Source organism: Pongo pygmaeus, chromosome 9 (genome assembly GCF_028885625.2).
Source record: "Pongo pygmaeus isolate AG05252 chromosome 9, NHGRI_mPonPyg2-v2.0_pri, whole genome shotgun sequence".
NCBI classification, from domain to species: Eukaryota; Metazoa; Chordata; class Mammalia; order Primates; family Hominidae; genus Pongo; species Pongo pygmaeus.
In genome coordinates, this window is record NC_072382.2 from 134,122,394 (window position 1) to 134,143,545 (window position 21,152).

A 21,152-nucleotide genomic window follows, 5' to 3' on the forward strand; every position below is an offset into this window, starting at 1 on the left:
TTAAATTAAGGCTGCCTTCTCCTAAGGAAATAAGTGGCCCCAAAACTAAATATAAATTATACTAAACACTCAATAAACCTTTTAAAATCACATATTTAAAGAAAATCTTTTCTGTTAGAACACTAATAGTGATGATATTTCCTAAAGTCAGGAAATACAATTATCATGCTAAGAACTATGACTGTAAATGGTGTTGTTTTGGGAATGGAGCCACGGGAGGGTTTGGTGAGCAACAAGGGGTCTCTGACTTTCTTTCATTGAATTCAACGTGTTGTTCTGGGTCTGTCAGCCAGAAGTTAGTCAATAAGAAGTTGACAAATTTTAAAATTATGTAAACCAGTTTCCTAGCTGCCTTGAGAGCCAGAGATGTCCAAGACCTGGTTCCTGCTGTCAAAGGCCTTCAATCGCATTAGAAAAAGAAGCCCCCTGTGTGCAGCACAAGACAGCTACTCAAAAACTCGATTACAGTTGCAGGAGCAGTGGATTGGACGTCAGAAGACCTGGTGTGCTCCATCACTGACCAGATGTGTGCCCACAGACTCTTCTAAGCTTCAGTTTCCCACAAGAAAAATACGAGGCTTGAGCGAAATCGCTAGTTCCCAAACTTGCCTATTCATCAGAATTTCCTAGGAAGATTATGCAAGCACCTCATCCCAGGAGATTCTGGTTTAGTGGGTATGAGTGGGACCTAGAATTCTATATTTCAAGCAGCTACTCTAGTGAATTCTACTGCAGATTATAGCAGAGCAACTATGGAATTATATAACCATTCATGTCCCTTTAAGCTCTTTAATTCTCTTATGATTTTAAATACTAGATGAACTGAATGTGCAACAATAGAGCAGAACAGCCAGAGGCACCAAGAGTTAGGAGACAAAAGGGAATGTATTAGTGTCCCAGGGCTACTGTGACAAGGCACAAAAAAACTAGGTGCTTTAGAACAAGAAAACTGTACAGTGCTGGAGGCTAGAAGTCAAAATCGAGTGATTGGTTGGTCTATGCTCTCTCTGACAGTGACAGGGGAGAACCCTCCCTTGCCTCTCCTGGCTTCTGGTATGCACTGGCAATTCCTGGCGTTCCTTGGCTCATAGAAGCATCACTCTTATCACACGGTCATCTTCACCCTGTGTGTCTTCACACTACCCTTTCTCTGTGCGTGTCTGCCTGAATCCCTTTTTATAAGGACACCAGTCATATTAGATAGGGTCTACCATAATACCTCGTTTTAACTTAATTACCTTTGTAAAGACCTATTTCCAAATATAGTCACACTCTGAGGTACTGATGGTTAGGATCTCAACATACCTTTTTTGGGAGGACACAATTGAACCCATAATAGGGTGTTTGCAAGGAAGAGTTAAAATTTGAAAGAAAGGTGGTATTTGCTTAGATAGACCAAGAGGGCATAGCTTTCTAGGTGACAAAAAAAAAAAAAAAAAAAAAAAACTGTGAAGGACAAATCATGTTGATGTTGGTCCAGGATGAGAACTAGCATGGCCTGGCAGGAAAGCTGCGGCAGTGGCAGTGGTGGCGTGCTATACCAGTTGTTTAGACTAAGTTCTACAGAAGGTTTCTCCTGGGCCCCTCAGTGTCCCCACTGCACTCCATGTGTTGTCTTTCACGGCAACCCTGGAAGTAGGTAACGTTATTCTGATTGTGCAGATGAAGATATGCTGGTACAGGGGAGTTAGGTAACCTACCCCATCATGAAACTAGAGGGTAGAGAATTGGCTTTTTCTGATCCCAAACTTTTGCCTCTTAGGATGATGATCTGTTGCCTTCTTCATAGCACTCGTGCAAAATAAACTTGGGTGAATAGATCAGGGCTACTTTATGGAGGGCTTTGATAATAAGGGAGTAGAGTTTGTGTTTGATGTGACAGAAAAATAAGGAGCCATTTCTAGTGTCTGAAGAAGTGGACCATGATGAAGGGGATATTTCAGGAAGATGAGTGTGTTATTTCCACCCAAGGATGCATTTTCTTTACAGAAAGAAAAAGCAGACTTATAATGAGAAGCTGTTGACCATGAAGAGTTTCTTTTCATAGGGTTTTATCAAGTGGTTTGCCTCTTCCCCACTGATGTCTCTTAACCAAGAATATCCTTCAGCACTTTAAAAACTATGCTTGCTTGATTTTTTTTTACCCAATGTGCTTTGTAAGTTCCTCACACCAGTGATAAAGCACTGATCACTTCATAGCCACAGCACAAATGCTTTTAAACGAAACTTTTCCTTGATTTATTAACTCTAGAAACTCAGATTTCAGTTTAGTGTTTTTCGGGGCTGGCTTGTTTGAGGCATCTCCTTTAGGAACCTGATTTTGGGTGGTTCAAAGTTTATTTTGTTATGTATAAACTGACCAACTTTCTCTCTGGTTCTGCCATATATGCCTCTAGTAGAGAAAAAGGTGGGTGAGGAGAAAAGTGAGCATAATGACAATGAAAGCTTAAATTTATTAAGCATATTACTATGTACAAGTCACTTTTTACATGCCTTACCCAACTTAATCAAAAAGTGTACATGTAATAACTGGTGAGCAATGAAGTCATTGTGGTTTCTCTGTGATTACACATTTGGTCCAGGGAACATAGGAAGGTAGGATTAAACCTCACTGTTCCTGCAGGATGACTTGAGGAAAAATCTCCTTTCTCTGGAATTAGAAATTTGGATCAGTAGAGACCATATGCCTTCCCCAAAACTTGAGCCATCCAACATCCTTTCCTACAGAAGATCACCTGACATAAATATACAAAACTACACATAAATTAATGTGGCACCCATGTCCCCACAGAAAACTGATGAGTTCTCGATTTTGACTGCCTTAATGTTTGTGTAACTGCTTTTCGGTCCAGGACTGTCATGCCCCCAACAGGCCTTTCCATTTGGATGTCCATGACAACTTGGCCCCTGCAAATCTCGCTGTGGCCACAAAAGAGCATATTTGAATTATGGAATTGAAACAGATGCATGAACTTTAGCTGGAGAGCACAAGAGATCCAGAGAACCTCTGTGTTTTTGTTTGTTTCCCTGCTTTGGTGATGTAATACACAGCTTCCCAGGAGACCTGAGGTCCTATCAGTCCCTGCTCCGACCCTGGAACTCAATCCAGAAACAGCTGTCCAGAGCTAATTTATTTCCTAATGCTGCGGCACTGTTAATTTATAAATTACACTGGTAATTCGAGCTATTATTAATTTCAGATGGTGTAGGGCAAGCCTAATTAAAATATGACACCAATTGCCACACATATGTACCAAGGACTACCATTTAAAATTAATGGGAATATTAAGTGTGACACTGGTCTCCGAGATGCTTGGCACGGTAATTATAGCATTCTGGCAGAGGAAGATCTGACAAATGTAAGCCCGTGGTTGGTAGCAAATAAACAAGGACAACACAAGAGGAATTACAGATTCTTCATTTAAAGCTCTTCTCAATTCTTCCACCCATCCTCAAATCAAGGTTAGTACCTTTCCCCTAAAGATGCTTATCAAACAATATTAATAAAGGCTACTGAGACCATTAGAAGTGTCTTACTGGTAGGAACTGTGAGTCTATTTGGGTTAATGTTGTTTGTCCTCTTCATATCCTGGTCTTTTTGGCCATGTTTTCTACTTATGAGCAGGTTCCTTCTTTGTCTTGTGAATTTAATATCTCTTTCTTGTTTGTTGTGATGGACATAGGCTGTTCTTTTCCTCTTCTGTATGCAACAGAGACAAGAAACCGTCTGTACATACATAGTGTAGCTTGCATATGGCATGAAGATGTATGAGGTGAGGCCCCAGTTGGGCCTACTGCTGGGCAGTGGCACAGACTTATCATGGCCAAAGAGTGCTGATCGAATGGAACAAGGCAGTGGCCCTTGTTTACAAGACCATGATCTTGTTGTTGTTGCTGTTGTTATTGTTATTGTGGTTATCTTGACAAAACAGTGACTTCAACACTGTTATGGAACATATACAGTCATCCCTTATGTACCGCACACATCATCCCTTGTTGTATCGGTTTTTTACAGCTACTGTTTTCGTGCTCTGGGCCAGCAGAAACATGTGGCATTATGGAAGGGTTTTATGACCTGGAGAGAAATGTTCCTTTGTTCCCTTTCTTGAGCCACTCATGTTAATACAGTTCTGCACCCCCTGAAGCTGTGCCTCCAGCCAGATTATAGGATTAATAACTAAATCAACAGGTGGGCAGCACACGAGAGTTTCGGAGTGCTTTTGTGTGTGTGTGTGTGTGTGTGTACATATATATGTAGGCATGTTCGTGTGTTAGTCTAAATAGCCCTGTGACCCTGTGAGGTATTAGGATTGTATGTATATTATGTTTGGGAAAATGCTTCTCAATTGCTAGGGATAATCTTAACTTATGCCTGTTGACTGCTAATAATCATTAATTACTAGCACCTCATTTCCTTTTAAAGGTATCCAGGTTTAGGATGCTGTCTTTCTAATTACCCTCATTTAAGAGATAAGGGAGGATAACTTGGGATGTAAGACCTAACTTTTGTTTTTCATTGTATTTTGGCAAGGAAGCTAAGGCTCAGGTGCCTCTGGGAGAGAACTGTGAAATCTCCTCTAGCCTTAAATATCTTGGTCTTTCAGTAACTGAGTGCTCATGGCCAGACGTCAGGCACAGAGTCTGGTATGTGAAACGTTGTTATTATTACTCATAATTTTTCACTAAAGACAATGAGTCCCGTAATGATTAGGGGACTGAGTGGATTTGTAGCCATGTCACCTGATGAATTTCTGACATGCTTACAGTTAGGCATCAAGTGCGGAGTCCCATTGCTGGTCTGTCTTTAGGATCTTCTACCTAGGAGCTCTAGCAGATCAAAGTCTAGCACGTTGATTTCTGCCTGTCCAATTAATTGTCTGAGTCAAAAAACAGAAAGTTAAATTTATTATGTTAGTGTTTCTGCTACCTTTGTGGTGCACGTGTGTGTGTGTGTGTGTGTGTGTGTGTGTAGCTGCTGGTGTGGCATTTTTAATTCATTTATGCTCAAGGATGCAGTCATAAATTTTATATTCAAGGCTCAGTCTAAGTGATACCTTGAGATCAGAAAGAGTTAAGGTGCCTAACTCAGATCCCAGAGCACGACTGCTTGGTAAGATACAGGCAGTGTAAATGTCGAAATTAATTATTAATCACTTATTGGGACCAGTAATTCTCTAGGCACTGTGCTTTGTTCAGTTAGGAACACAAACATTTCACTTGTTCCACTGGGGAGCCAAGGAAAAGTTGGTGGTGCAGAGGTGTAGAAGAGACGGAGGAGGGATAATCCATACAGTTCCTCAGAATCTGAACTTACAAGTGGCAAATTATCTGCAGACATAACCATTTTATACTTTGTTTTCTAAGTGAACATGTTTGGTCTTTTTTTCCTTGTATTTCACCACATGTTACTGGTTTTCCCACAGCGGTTGGCTTTGTGAGTGAAGACGAATACTTGGAAATTCAGGGCATCACCCGGGAGCAGTCAGGGGACTACGAGTGCAGTGCCTCCAATGACGTGGCCGCGCCCGTGGTACGGAGAGTAAAGGTCACCGTGAACTGTAAGTGTTCTCACCACCACCCGCCCTGCATGTGCATGAGGCTGGCCTGTTGTCACAGCCACCACCCAGAGCCCATTGGCACAGCCAGCTACTGACTCAGGGTGGGAAGAATGCAGCACCACCTTCCACACTCTGCTTTCGGGAGCAAACATTTCAAACTCTAGTTTTTGACACTTCAAGGTGTCACAGTGTCACGTTGAAAGAAAAAGTAGCGAAAGTAACTGAGTATAATGCCAAACTTGACTTGCATGGCTGGCAGATCATTAAATGGCATTCAACTCATAATTTTTTAAACATGTCTTCAAATCCAAAATTTTCCCATAATTTACTCACACAATACAGTTGTGCTGGAGCCTCTCACTGTCTAGACCAGACATCTCCATAATGGGACAAGAAACCATGTGCTAGAGTGTATGAAGGAAGTTTAGAACTTCTATTTATGGTATGTCTATTATATCTCATTATTTTACAATTATAGATGTGCATGGTATACATACAAATAGCTATGATATAGATCTTAGAGGATGTAACAATAAATTTGCTTGTTACTGATAGAGATACAGAATCCAAAAAGTTTGGAAGGCGCTGTGTGGACCCCTCATTCTCCTTTCTCAGCCTTCCAGATTCTCTCTGACATCAATCCTACTTGAATTTGCTACCTCCTTTCATTCTTTTCCCTCTGGGTTCCTCATTATGTACCTTGACTTAGCTCCCTACAACATTCTGGAGGTTTTCTCTGCTGTGCACATTCCAGGAAGACTTACGAAGCAATAGAACTCAATAACTAAATCGGCAAATGAGATGACTTCCCTTCAAAACTTGGGTGGGGTGGAGTTAGGAGAAGGATACTGTATCTAGGAGAATATCCAATCTTTAAGATTTAGGTTTGTGTTACAGTGTGAACCCAGTCAATATAAAGCAGTTTAAGAAGCAAGGCAATAGGTATAAAAATGCTGTCATTTTAAAAATCATATCACAAGTTTTTACGAAGGGACTTAAGAGGATTTACAGTTTATAAAGATGAACTTAAAACATAATGAAACAGAAGCAAAGAAAAAATACACTTAGGAAAATGAGTGAAAGCTAGGAAAACCTCAGCACATGAACTATTACCACAAGACGACTGCTAGGTGCAGGTGCAGAATTTGGCTTAGCCTTGCTAAAGCAAAGAGGGAAACTTCGCCTGCTTTAAGATTTATGTTGTCCATAAGATAAAAGCAAATTAGTTGCTTGGGAGAAACACTACTTTTCGTGGTACTGAGACCCTAGAGAAAATTCTCTTCAGGGTCTCCACAAATAGAGCACTTTGAGAGAGAGTCAGCAACATCATGTACAATATTTCTGCATTAAATAGAATAGCCAGTTTATTGTGGCTGTTTTTCATAATGCCCTGTAGTATAAACTGGTAGAATGTGAAGGGTAGTTTGGTAAAGGCTTCAAATGAATGCAAACCAAGTGCGTAGGCCTAGCTTGGTCACCTGCTCTGGCTTGATTCAGGGATCTGTTTTAGAATACCAAGAATGACTGCTCTGTATATCCTTCAGGCGATTCTCCTTGAATATTATTTCTTGCAACTGAGCTTTTGATGGGAATTGAATAGTTCGAGGTTATATACTTTTGGCAAGAACCTGGTGTGCAGAAATTCTAGAAGGCTGATTAAAGGTGCTGACCGTCAACCCGTGGAGTGTAGGGTTGATGGGCTGGCATCATCCTATGAAAGTTAAAAAGTTTAAACAGAAAAAATGCGTGAGTACATGGTCATTTCAACTCTGTACAGAGGAGAACAAAAGCAGTACATGAAAGGAAGACCCAGCTTTTTCTTAGAGCGGCATCAAAAAGGTTTTTATTCTCTGGTACAATTTATGTAGCAGTTTTACCTCCTAAGTAAGCAGAGCCAGGGCAGAGAATGAGAAACAAAATCGACAAATGAAGCAGCCTTCTTCATTTTAAAACGCTATAGGTCAGGGGCAGTGCCCTGTAATGCCAGCACTTTTGGAGGCTGAGGCGAGCAGATCACCTGAGGTCAGGAGTTGGAGACCAGCCTGGCCAACATGGTGAAACCCCGTCTCTGCTAAAAATACAAAAATTAGCCAGGCATGGTGCCGTGCACCTGTAATCCCAATTACTTGGGAAGCTGATGCAGGAGAATTGCTTGAACCCGGAAGGCAGAAGCTGCAGTGAGCCGAGATCATGCCACTGCATTCCAGCCTGGGCCACAAGAGCGAGACTCCATCTCAAAAAAAAAAAAAAAAAAGGGCTATGAGACATCTTCTTTTTGCAGATCCACCATACATTTCAGAAGCCAAGGGTACAGGTGTCCCCGTGGGACAAAAGGGGACACTGCAGTGTGAAGCCTCAGCAGTCCCCTCAGCAGAATTCCAGTGGTACAAGGATGACAAAAGGTAAAGCTTCCTTCTTTCCTATCCCACCCCCACCCCCATCTCCACAAGAAACTTTTCCAGGGTCCTGATTCCACATGGTTGCAGATGAATTCTATAAAATCCTCTTCTGAACTTATCTCTATAGGGGGCAGATGTGCAAAGAAGTCTTTTCTTAACATTAATGGATTTCAGCTACGTTTTTAATGTCACCATGTAGAATTATCACTGGCCAACCAACAGACCTGAAAGGTAACTAACTAACTTTTTTTAGGAAAGCAAAATCGGAAAGGAAAGGCCACCAGGAGCATTGTAAGGCCTGTGAATTTTTTATAGGCCAAGAACATAATGTGTTCTGCCTGAAGCTATTTTTACCACATTCTCAGGCTTGCGTGAAGGAGTTAGGAAGGCTCTTGGGGCCCTGGGAGTGGCTAATAAGTTAGCTGCAGCTAGCAGGTCTCCCCTCCTGTTCCAGACACTATCAGTAGCGGTGTGTAAGAGTCCATGACCCAATTTAGCCCTCCCTTTGTGCCCAAGTTGTTCTTTTACTGTAGGAGAAAATAGAAGGGACTATTCCCTTCCTTCCCATTGTCACAGCGTCCTCGGGATATTTGTTGTGAGTCACTGAAGATGATCATTTCCAGGCGTTATCAAATGGCATATCAGTGCAGGGATCAGTAGCTCAGTACAGCCAGGCACCATGGCAATTGCTGTTATCAAAGAGCCATTTTAAGGGGGATGAACAATGGAAAATGGGCAAGAGCTGCCTATGTTCAGAACATTTTCATTTAAAAAGAAGTGGTGGTGTAGGGGATGCAAGAGAGTCCTTAGGTGTATGTGGGGTGGAGTAAGAGCAAGGAGTGAGGGAGGCCAGGAGGCTGAGAAGGAAAAACAATGAAGAGGGCATTCTGAGAAGGAGAGCAGCATGAGAAACCACAGGCCAGGAGCAAGTGAATGGCCGCCCACGCTGTGTGCACATCTTCAGCCAGCCTTGGCTTTCTTTCCTTATGAGGTCGGTCAGACACCAAAACTCTTTCTAGTCTCTAGATCGAAAATTGAATTTTGTTTAGAACCATGTCAATCAGTTTTAAGATTCACTGGGTTTTATCATGATCCTCCCAAGCGAAATGCAGTGTTTTGCTTTTTTAAAAAAAAATGTTTAAGGACACATTCTGGCAGCTTCTAGTGAGGTATATTATATTCATCTAGCCCATTTTACAGATGAAAGAACTAAGACACAAAGAGGAAAAACAAACTCATGAAGAAAAAGAAGAAATAGAGCTGGCTTTCCCCTTCTTCCAAGAAAGAAGAATCAAGCAGAATGGAGTGTGTTTTTCTGATAAATATGGTTTCCTTACTTAGAAATTCTCTTTCACTTATGCATTCCCTCTTCGACCTTCTTATTGTACTAAGAAGTAAACTGAGGCATAAAAATTAATTATTGAACCAAACCAAACCAAAAACTTATTGAGCTGTGGGGTCAGTTCCCAAATCTTCAATTGTCTAGGTCTTTCTTAATGAAAAGTCATCAGCTGTGTCCTATTATTCCAATTCTTTATTGGAGAAAAAGAGAAAAAAAATATATAGGGGAAAGCAAAATCTTGGAGGAAAATAAAGCAAAAGTGGCCAATGGCAAGTAAAAGGATGAAAGAGCTGTCCTTTGTGCAGCATCTCTGGTCACAATAGGGACAGCTGTCCCTGCCACCATTCACCCAGGAGGAGAGAGCAGGCTGGCAGGGCCAGGGACGGTCTTCAGAGGCCCCTGGCTCAGGCAGCTTTGTTTCTGTCTTTCAGTTCTTCTGATGGCGTCTCCTTTTCTCCCCTTTCCATTTAGTTTAGTCAGTTTTCCCTTCGCTGCACATGTATTTATTTATTTCCAGTGTGCTGGCATGAGACAGGGCTGTCTTTCCTCCTGGCACCCAGCTCAGCTGCAGCATCCCTGCCTCTGAGGTCCTGGTCACAGCAAGTTGGGTCTGCCAGGTAGGTCTCCCAAGGCATATTGTGTCTGCTCTGGGGGAAGTCCAGCTCTAGCCCATCTCCCATTTTCGGTGAGATGAGCAGACTTCCAAGGCAGATTAAAGGAAACTGTGTGGTGAGGACAGGCAGTTTTCTCAAGAGTTAGGTGAGAAGTCTTTTGGCCACATGCTAGAATGACTCAACTGCATGCTATTGTGTGTGTTATCCAACAAAGGAAGAGGAATGGAATGCTATACCTACAGAAGGCCACCCATCCAACAGGGGCATTGACCAATGAAAAGCCCACAGCTTTGGTAAGAAACTGAGGCCTGGAAGCCGTGCGGGATGGAGGAGATGTGTGCCCGCACAGGGAAGGGGAAAGCGTGTCCTCCCAAGAGCTGCAAAGCCTGCAAAGTGCTGCTGGCCCCCTGTGCTGTTTTTAGCTAAAGACATTTCAGAGCTGTCAAGCAGGAGCCTGCTTTCAGTTAAGTCTCTCCCCACTGCAGAGCTGAAATCTCATTCACAGTCTGGTTATGATGGGAAAGCTTCCGCCCCATGGTGGAGGAATGGTGTCAAAATGGCCAGTGGGATCAATCAGCCTGACTTGCTCACAGAATCCTCCTAGTGAGTGGTATGGACAGCACCCCCTAGAGGATCAATATGTACATAACAAGCTGGAAATGTAAAAGTGGCCTCTGGCTGCACAGCCGGATGCCTCATTCCATTTGGACAGTGCTAGCATTTTAATGAAGTCGTGGACTCAGGCCAGTTCATTGCCCCTAGCTTTTGGAGAGGAAGGCTCCCAGAGGAACATCTACATAATGAAAAGCAAGGCAAGTCTGTCCAACCTATCTTCTGACTTCCCTGGAGGCAGATGTTGGGTGAGAACTCCAGCCAGAACCTGCCTCTCTTTTCTGATCAAGGTTACTGTAAGTTGCAGGACTGGAGAAAATTATTCTGTAGTCTCACAGAGACAGGTCTTCAGATAATGACAAAGCAGCTGCCCTCTATGCCAAAAACACTGTGACCCAGGGATGGGCAAGAGTCATCTATGTCTAACTCCATAGAAATATGTTATACTGATACTGTTGTGCAGTCCACAAAGCATTTCCTCATCATTGTCTAATGGGCTTCTCTTTCTGCCTTGAGTACTGTTTGTCTCAATAGCATCCATTTGCCCCAAAGCATATCCCCTGAATCTGTTCCAGTATGCTCCCACCATGTTATTATCTGCTTGCTACAAGTTGTGCTCCAGCCAGGCCCTAAACAGGAAACTTAGCTTTGTGTCCGTATTCCCTGAGATCCTTCATCAAGAGGGGATTTTTGCCTCAAGAGTATTCATCTTTCCCATAGCATAGAATCAGCTTCAGGGCAAGGATTACCAATTGTTTCAGGGAAAGTAAAAGGTTTGCTTAAAGCTCATTCTAAGAAATGGACATTTCAGAGTCTTGCAAAGGAAGGCAGGTGGTGTCCATGATTGCCATAGGAATTGCTGTTACAACTTCCTGAGAAGGAGGACACGTGCCTGCTGACTCCAATAGTAGCTTTCTCCTTACCCTTTTATCTGCCCGGTAATAGAATCCATGGTTCTAATAAGCATACCTCACTTCCCCCAACTAACTCCCTGTGGCATTTCTTTAGTGGCGCCTAGACCAATGCAAGTCCTCGTGGCTTACTAGGTTGCCATTGTGGAGCTCAGGGAGACTGTCCTGGCTCTAAAGGGACATATTCTTAGGAACCTCTAATCCCTCCAGACTAATCCTCTGTAATAGTCTGGGCAGATCACTCCTCCCAAGCCCTTCAGAGTCCCCTGATGAGAAAATGATGATTTTTCTCCTCTTCATAGCCAAAAAATTAAGTATTATCTATACAGTGCTTCTGGTACTTCAGGAGAAATTAGATTACCAGGTGCTCGTAAAACATTTTTCTTTCCTCTCAGAAGTTGGAGTTTTTCATTTGCGTAGTTGTCATCATCACCATCATCAACATTAGGTCCACAAATTTGAGCACCTACTTGTGAATCATATTGCTCTGAATGCCACACAGCTGGCAGGGGGTATTTGTTGTGGTGTTGCTGTCAGACGACAAAGCAAGGATGAGAGGGTAGGGAGATCAGATGTTCTGGTAGGAGTGCCCCTGGGCACATATGTGAAAATGAAGAAACACGTGTCACTCACTGTGTGTGAACTACTACTACATTATGGTTGGTGCGGTTGAGTGGATCAAATAGTGATGTCAGAAGGGGGGCAAGGACAAGATCATGAATCCCTGGGCCTATCTTCTTCCTATCTTCCTATGAGGACACATAATCATCTTGTTTTCTTTTTTTTTGTCTCTTGTTTCTCTCAGACTGATTGAAGGAAAGAAAGGGGTGAAAGTGGAAAACAGACCTTTCCTCTCAAAACTCATCTTCTTCAATGTCTCTGAACATGACTATGGGAACTACACTTGCGTGGCCTCCAACAAACTGGGCCACACCAATGCCAGCATCATGCTATTTGGTGAGACTGTGCTCTGAGCTGGGCAAGAAGAGGGGAGAGGGTGCAGAATGGGAGAGCTGGGTGGGAGGGCCCCTCAAGGCCAGGGTCAGAGGTTAGCAGGGTATCAGTGGACATGGAGAGGGAGAAAAAAAGGGAGAGAGACAAAGAAACGGAGAGAGGGAGACAGAGAGAGGGAGGAGGCAAAGAGAAAGAACAAGAGAGACAGGGACAGAGAGACAGTGTACATGTATACAAAGTAGTATATGTATAGTACATGTATAAAAGTAGATCTCAGAAGTGGGAAAAGGAAAACGAAAAAGAATGTTCATGTTTCATTCTATAATGGAAAAGATCCAGAGACAGGAAAAAAATACTTTGGAATGCCAAAAATGACATTTGATTTTTTTTTTTCTCAGTGACGGCTCCTAAACTGACTGTGGGAATCATAATTGGGTAAAATAGTCAAGAACTCAGAGGGGAACGTTTGCTATTTCAGTCTTTGCTCACAGGCTTAGTGCAAAATTTTCCCTTTTCTGAAACTGTCTCCAGTCGCTGGGACGTGAAGAACCCCGCCTTCGTCACATATCTGGCTACCGTATTGATATCAGAAGAAAGTGAGCGAGCTCCCTTGTAAACCCTGATGCCTGACCTGCTGGCAGAGAGCTGTGCAGACATGAGCCTGCCTTCTTGATGGTGCCACCAGGCAGGGCTCTGGGCCTCTCATGATGGCTCCATCCCTCCATCCCTTGATGAACGCAGATTCTCCCTAAAGGCCATAGGATTAAATTCCGGTTGGCTTTTGGGCAAATCCCTTCATACCCCATCAAGTTCTTTGAGCTTGAGATTTTTCAAATCTGTTTCCCCAATCCCTCATGTTAACAAGCACTCTTGAATGTGATGGGGAAGTAAGGGGAGGCATTTGACAGACAATTTGCAAGAACACAAATTCCTTATATTCTGAGAACTTTGGGATAATCCCATAGCCCAGCCACGTGCCCTTGGTGATAGCATATGTGGCTTGCTCCGAATCGCGAGCCTGCACTGCTTCACCACACGATCTCTGCTTGCCCATTACATCCTCCTGCATAAGCCCAGCTTTATCCGAGAGGGCTGGGAAGGAGAAAGCCGCCCTTGATCCCCGAGCCAGTGGCTCGGAATGGGCAGAGCTGTGATTTGAGTGATTGATGTGTCTGGCATCTCTCACACAGGGATGATCATAAGAGCCCCTCGCATTTGTCAGGCCTTTTTGCCTTTTTGGCAGGTGTCTGTCTGCATGAAGGGAGACCAGGATTAGGAATGAACAGACCCCTCCTTCCCTTGCTTTGCAAATCTAAGGCTCCCCCTCAGTTTCCCATTAACCCCTCCCAAGTCCTGCTGTCCACCCACAGCAGTCCTCATCCTCACAGGGGTAGTCTTCCCCCGACTTTGACCTACTCTCTCCTGACTTGGTTGCGTGAAATGGTTCAGCCATTGGCTTTATCACGATTGTCTACTTCCCCGGCTTCTTCCCCTTAAGCCATCTCAGGATGAGAATAGGGAGAAGCAGCAAACAGTTCTCGTAAGAGTTGAATAGATGACATTTATGACAAGGAAAGCAGTGAAGCGCAGGTCGTAAATATGCTCTTTTCAGCAAGCACACATGTAGCAATTACAATGTCTACTTCCCATACCCCTCACCCTATGGGTCTATCAGCATCTGCCCTGTGCTTCCTTTGGGACGTTTCTACCACTGCCGGCTCTCTGGAGTCCAGGGTTTTCTAAAAAAGGACATGAAAAAGTAATAGTATGTATTCAAATATGTTTAGAAAGAGTGGGTCACACCAAGATGAGTGGGGTACATGTGGGGATGTTCTTTAACGCCAGAAGTTCCAGAGTCTTAACATGCTAAATCTCTAGGGGAGAAAAAGTTTGCAGGATGTTTCAATCAATCAGAAACCAATTTAATTTGTTAGCTTCAGTTGAGAGATCATTCCTGAGGAGTCCATCGCTAGCAGTGCTGCCTGGGTAACATAGTTCTGTGGAGCTCGCGAACCCCATTCCTGTGTGAGATGAGTATTTGCAGCCAATAGTCCGGATGTTATTGTGGCTCCTAGGTTCATTATTGAGGCTCACCATCAATGAGGTCTTTTGACAAATATGAATTTGTTAGGGGATTTTCCATGTCAGTTTCCATTAAAAGCCATTAGAAAGCAGCATGTACTTTTTGTGAATATACAAACTTCTTGATGAAGTTTATTCTCCTGTGGCATTATAGAAAGGCAGCAAAATTATCATCATTTTGCCACCAACTTGTGCATAAGCTGCACACTCTCTCCAAGTGGCCTAGACATTGAGAAGTGAGGAATTCTGGTGCAAGAGCCCATAGTCCGGCAGTCTGGGAATACTTAAGCCAAACGGGAGCAGGTTAGTCCTTCCCATCACAAGCACCTGATCTCTAAGGCGACAGGGTTTGCAGGGGCCTCTGAGAGTTCTGCTCCCACACTCCTGAATTACAGTGCTCTGGGGAGCTTGTTCTACCATGGTGCCAGGGGCAAAAATTTCTGGACTTGGTGTCCTAAGATGAAACGATGGAAGTGGGAAACAAGTCTCTTTAGTCCTTTGTTATCCAGTTGGTAGCCTGGCTCAGCATGAGCTAAGAGTGAATCCAACTGCACCAGAAAATGGATGGTGTAACCAGCTCCCTGCCTTCCCAGCCACGGCATTCAATATGGAAAGATAAAGCATGTCAGCGTTTCTCTTGCTGCACCTTGTCCTACCGCCTTTGGTTTCTGTCTTCCTTTTTTTTTTATATATTCCCCCAGAAATGTCTGTGAAAGGCAGTATACAAACTATATATGACAAATATATAGCACTGTATATAATATATGTGTTTGTTCTCATTTTTCTCTCCTGTGTGTCCCTCAACCGATTTAGAACTAAATGAGCCTACGAGCTCAACTTTGTTGCAAGGTCAGTATCTTCCTTGCTTTATGTTTTGTCTCCCCTTCCCTCTATCCCAGAGCCCCCCCTTCCCCACTCCCTTTCCCCTGCTGTGCATTACCTGAAGCTCTTGTCTGTAAAGTGTCTTAGAGGATGTGGAAGGCTACTGAAGGAGGTGACTGGGAGCCAGGGGGACTTCAAGCTCCCTTTGCTTTGCTCATCCCTTGCTCTCACTCCCCCAAAAGGGCTGGGAAGGGGAAAGAAATAAAAGTATCGTTAAATTCTCAATGCCAAGAGATCAGCACAAAGGCAAAGGGTAGAGAGTGAGTCTGGGACCCATAGGAAGACTACTTCAACTGACTGAGCAGTTTTCATAACAAGGGTCTTATTGATGACCCCTCAGCAGCAGAATCAGACACCAAGCACACGATAATTCAGATATTCTGTCAAATGCATCAACTGGCTCATAAGGTTCTCCAAAGGAGGAAGGTAGATAGGCATGGCACTGCATGAGTGGTTGCCAATACATAATGATTTTTAGGGGTGCCACTGGGGTCTAGTTTAGGGCCTGACATCTAGTAGTTCTTTGGTTTTGGGTAACTCACTAAGCCTCATTTAGACTCAATTTCCTCTTCTTTACAATACAGTTGATCTACCTTATCCACCTTACAGAGTTGTTCCAACAGTCAATGGGGAATGCATATTACAAAGGCTTTGAAAACTGTGAGGTGCATGTTGAATCTCCAGGCATAAACTGAAAGACAAGGATGCCCCTCAGTGGAACATCATTGGGGGGGGTCCTTCACTCATTTCTCAGCCCCTTCTCCACAGTCCCTTTACATCCTCTTCCACTTCCAGTCCTCCCCTGCAAATATCTCCTGCATCTCTTGCCTGTCTTTGCACATCCCTTCCAATTTTCTCACTAGCCTAGAGTGAGTGACTCATTAAGACTATGACTAAGCATCCAAGCAAGCAGTGGAATAAAATGTGTGTCGCGTGCACTGTTGTCACCCTAAGGACAGTGCTGACCACAGCAGTAGCCTTTCAGGAAGGCAGCTGTGACACCAGGGAGGGGAATGCTTCTCCCACCTTCCATCCCAATCCCCTGACCTCCTCTCCCCACCTCACCCCACACCACCCTGTTCATCCCCTCACATTCTGGCCTTGCAAACTGTCATCAGAGGATGGCTGTAGACTTTGGAGGTGGAGGGGGAGATGAAAAGAAATGCATTACATGGGAAGGTGCATGACAGATGAAAAAAAGGACCTTTATCATGGAAAGAGTGAGGGCTGCATTACTCACCTTAGTGATGTACAGCACCACAGCAATGAGCCACGAGCAAGAAAATGAAACAAAGAAATAGAAAGAAAAAGTGAAGTCAACAGACTTATTCAGATTCAACCTATGATTCAACTTGTGTTTATTGAACCTCCATGTGAGCGTATTCACAGACATAAAATAGAGAGCAGTAGAAAAGTGGCTAACAGCTGAGGAGCCAAGATGGCCAAATAGGAACAGCTCCAATCTACAGCTCCCAGTGTGAGTGACGCAGAAGACGGGTGATTTCTGCATTTCCAACTGAGGCACCAGGTTCATCTCACTGGGGAGTGCCAGACAGTAGGTGCAGGACAGTGAGTGCAGCACACCGTGTGCGAGCCGAAGCAGGGTGAGGCATCGCCTCACCTGGGAAGCACAAGGGGTCAGGGAATTCCCTTTCCTAGCCAAAGAAAGCGGTGACAGACGGCACCTGGAAAATCGGGTCACTCCCACCCTAATACTGCGCTTTTCCAACGGGCTTAAAAAACGGCATACCAGGAGATTATATCCTGCACCTGGCTCGGAGGGTCCTATGCCCACGGAGTCTCACTCATTGCTAGCACAGCAGTCCGAAATCAAACTGCAAGGTGGCAGCGGGGCTGGGGGAGGGGCGCCCACCATTGCCAAGTTAGTTAGTTGTTTGATTAGGTAAACAAAGTAGCTGGGAAGCTCAAACTGGGTGGAGCCCACCACAGCTCAAGGAGGCCTGCCTGCCTGCCTCTGCAGGCTCCACCTCTGGGGGCAGGGCATAGACAAACAAAAAGATAGCAGTAACCTCTGCAGACTTAAATGTGCCTCTTTGATAGCTTTGAAGGGAGTAGTGGTTCTCCCAGCACGCAGCTTGAGATCTGAGAACAGGCAGACTGCCTCCTGAAGTGGGTCCCTGACCCCTGAGTAGCCTAACTGGGAGACATCCCCCCAGTAGGGGCGGACTGACACCTCACATCAGCCGGGTACTCCTCTGAGACAAAACTTCCAGAGGAACAATCAGTCAGCAGCATCAGCGGTTCACCAATATCGCTGTTCTGCAACCTCCGCTGCTGATAGCCGGGCAAAGAGGGTCTGGAGTGGACCTCTAGCAAACTCCAACAGACCTGCAGCTGAGGGTCCTGTCTGTTAGAAGGAAAACTAACAAACAGAAAGGACATCAACATCAAAAACCCATCAGTATGTCAGCATCATCAAAGACCAAAGGTAGATAAAACCACAAAGATGGGGAAATAACAGAGCAGAAAAACTGGAAACTCTACAAATCAGAGCGCCTCTCCTCCTCCAAAGGAATGCAGCTCCTCACCAGCAATGGAACAAAGCTGGATGGAGAATGACTTTGACGAGTTGAGAGAAGAAGGCTTCAGACAATCAAACTACTCCGAGCTACAGGAGGAAATTCGAACCAATGGCAAAGAAGTTAAAAGCTTTGAAAAAAAAATTAGACGAATGGATAACTAGAATAACCAATGCAGAGAAGTCCTTAAAGGACCTGATGGAGCTGAAAACCAAGGCATGAGAGCTACGTGACAAATGCAGAAGCCTCAGTAGCCGATGCGATCAACTGGAAGAAAGGGTATCAGTGATGGAAGACGAAATGAATGAAATGAAGCAAGAAGAGAGGTTTAGAGAAAAAAGAATAAAAAGAAATGAACAAAGCCTCCAAGAAATATGGGACTATGTGAAAAGACCAAATCTACGTCTGATTGGTGTACCTGAAAGTGACAGGGAGAATGGAACCAAGTTGGAAAACACTCTGCAGAATATTATCCAGGAGAACTTCCCCAATCTAGCAAGGCAGGCCAAAATTCAAATTCAGGAAATACAGAGAACACCACAAAGATACTCCTCGAGAAGAGCAACTCCAAGACACATAATTGTCAGATTCACCAAAGTTGAAATGAAGGAAAAAATGTTAAGGGCATCCAGAGAGAAAGGTCGGGTTACCCACAAAGGGAAGCCCATCAGACTAACAGCTGATCTCTTCAGCAGAAACCCTACAAGCCAGAAGAGAGTGGGGGCCAATATTCAACATTCTTAAAGAAAAGAATTTTCAACCCAGAATTTCACATCCAGCCAAACTAAGCTTCATAAGTGAAGGAGAAATGAAATACTTTACAGACAAGCAAATGCTGAGAGATTTTGTCACCAGCAGGCCTGCCCTAAAAGAGCTCCTGAAGGAAGCACTAAACATGGAAAGGAACAACCGGTACCAGCCACTGCAAAAACATGCCAGATTGTAAAGACCATTGAGGCTAGGAAGAAACTGCATCAACTAACGAGCAAAATAACCAGCTAACATCATAATGACAGGATCAAATTCACACATAACAATATTAACTTTAAATGTAAATGGGCTAAATGCTCCAATTAAAAGACACAGACTGGCAAATTGGATAAAGACTCAAGACCCACCAGTGTGCTGTATTCAGGAAACCCATCTCACATGCAGAGACACACATAGGCTCAAAATAAAGGGACGGAGGAGGATCTACCAAGCAAATGGAAAACAAAAAAAGGCAGGGGTTGCAATCCTAGTCTCTGATAAAACAGACTTTAAACCAACAAAGATCAAAAGAGACAAAGAAGGCCATTACATAATGGTAAAGGGATCAATTCAACAAGAAGAGCTAACTATCTTAAATATATATGCACCCAATACAGGAGCACCCAGATTCATAAAGCAAGTCCTTAGTGACCTACAAAGAGACTTAGACTCCCACACAATAATAATGGGAGACTTTAACACCCCACTGTCAACATTAGACAGATCAATGAGACAGAAAGTTAACAAGGATACCCAGGAATTGAACTCAGCTCTGCACCAAGCAGACCTAATAGACATCTACAGAACTCTCCACCCCAAATCAGCAGAATATACATTCTTTAAAGCACCACACCACACCTATTCCAAAATTGACCACATAGTTGGAAGTAAAGCACTCCTCAGCAAATGTAAAAGAACAGAAATTATAACAAACTGTTCCTCAGACCACAGTGCAATCAAACTAGAACTCAGGATTGAGAAACTCAATCAAAACCGCTCAACTGCATGGAAACTGAACAACCTGCTCCTGAATCACTACTGGGTAAATAATGAAATGAAGGCAGAAATAAAGATGGTCTTTGAAACCAATGAGAACAAAGACACAACATACCAGAATCTCTGGGACACATTCAAAGCAGTGTGTAGAGGGAAATTTATAGCACTAAATGCCCACAAGAGAAAGCAGGAAAGATCTAAAATTGACACCCTAACGTCACAATTAAAAGAACTAGAGAAGCAAGAGCAAACACATTCAAAAGCTAGCAGAAGGCAAGAACTAACTAAGATCAGAGCAGAACTGAAGGAAATAGAGACACAAAGAACCCTTCAAGAAATTAATGAATCCAGGAGCTGGTTTTTTGAAAAGATCAACAAAGTTGATAGACGGCTAGTAAGACTAATAAAGAAGGAAAGAGAGAAGACTCAAATAGATGCAATAAAAAGTGATAAAGGGGATATCACCACTGATCCCACAGAAATACAAACTACCATCAGAGAATACTCTAAACAACTCTACACAAATAAAGCAGAAAATCTAGAAGAAATGGATACATTCCTGGACACATACACCCTCCCAAGACTAAACCAGGAAGAAGTTGAATCCCTTGATAGACTAATAACAATTTCTGAAATTGTGGCAGTAATCAATAGCCTACCAACCAAAAAAAGCCCAGGGCCAGAATGGATTCACAGCTGAATGCTACCAGAACTACAAAGAGGATCTGGTACCGTTCCTTCTGAAACTATTCCAATCAACAGAAAAAGAGGGAATCCTCCCTAACTCATTTTATGAGGCCAGCATCATCCTGATACCAAAGCCTGGCAGAGACACAACCAAAAAAGATAATTTTAGACCAATATCCTTGATGAACATCAATGCAAAAATCCTCGATAAAATACTGGCAAACCGAATCCAGCAGCACATCAAAAAGTTTATCCACCATGATCAAGTGGGCTTCATCCCTGGGATGCAAGGCTGGTTCAACATACACAAATCAATAAATGTAATCCAACATATAAACAGAACCAAAGACAAAAACCACATGATTATCTCAATAGATGCAGAAAAGGCCTTTGACAAAATTCAACAACCCTTCATGCTAAAAACTCTCAATAAATTAGGTATTGATGGGACATATCTCAAAATAGTAAGAGCTATCTATGACAAACCCACAGCCAATATCATACTAAATGAGCAAAAACTGGAAACATTCCCTTTGAAAACTGGCACAAGACAGGGATGCCCTCTCTCACCACTCCTATTCAACATAGTGTTGGAAGTTCTAGCCAGGGCAATCAGGCAGGAAAAGGAAATAAAGGGTATTCAATTAGGAAAAGAGGAAATCAAATTGTCCCTATTTGAAGATGACATGATTGTATATCTAGAAAACCCCATTGTCTCAGCCCAAAATCTCCTCAAGCTGATAAGCAACTTCAGCAAAGTCTCAGGATACAAAATCAATGTACAAAAATCACAAGCATTCTTATACACCAATAACAGACAAACAG

The 21,152-nt window shown here is 43.4% G+C and overlaps 1 protein-coding gene across 7 annotated transcripts in view; it reads left to right on the forward strand.

The window, feature by feature from the left end:
• NTM (neurotrimin) overlaps window positions 1–21,152 on the forward strand; it is a 958,823-nt gene that overhangs the window by 926,328 nt on the left and 11,343 nt on the right. For 4 of the 7 annotated variants that reach the window (XM_063671630.1, XM_054439513.2, XM_063671631.1 and 1 more), the window contains exons 5-7: window positions 5,424–5,558; window positions 7,840–7,960; window positions 12,242–12,393. In XM_063671630.1, the coding sequence (XP_063527700.1) occupies window positions 5,424–5,558; window positions 7,840–7,960; window positions 12,242–12,393 (408 nt within the window). Of the gene's footprint in view, window positions 1–5,423; window positions 5,559–7,839; window positions 7,961–12,241; window positions 12,394–15,285; window positions 15,322–21,152 lie in introns of all 7 variants that reach the window. The other 3 variants (XM_054439510.2, XM_054439511.2, XM_063671633.1) reach the window with 1 other exon arrangement.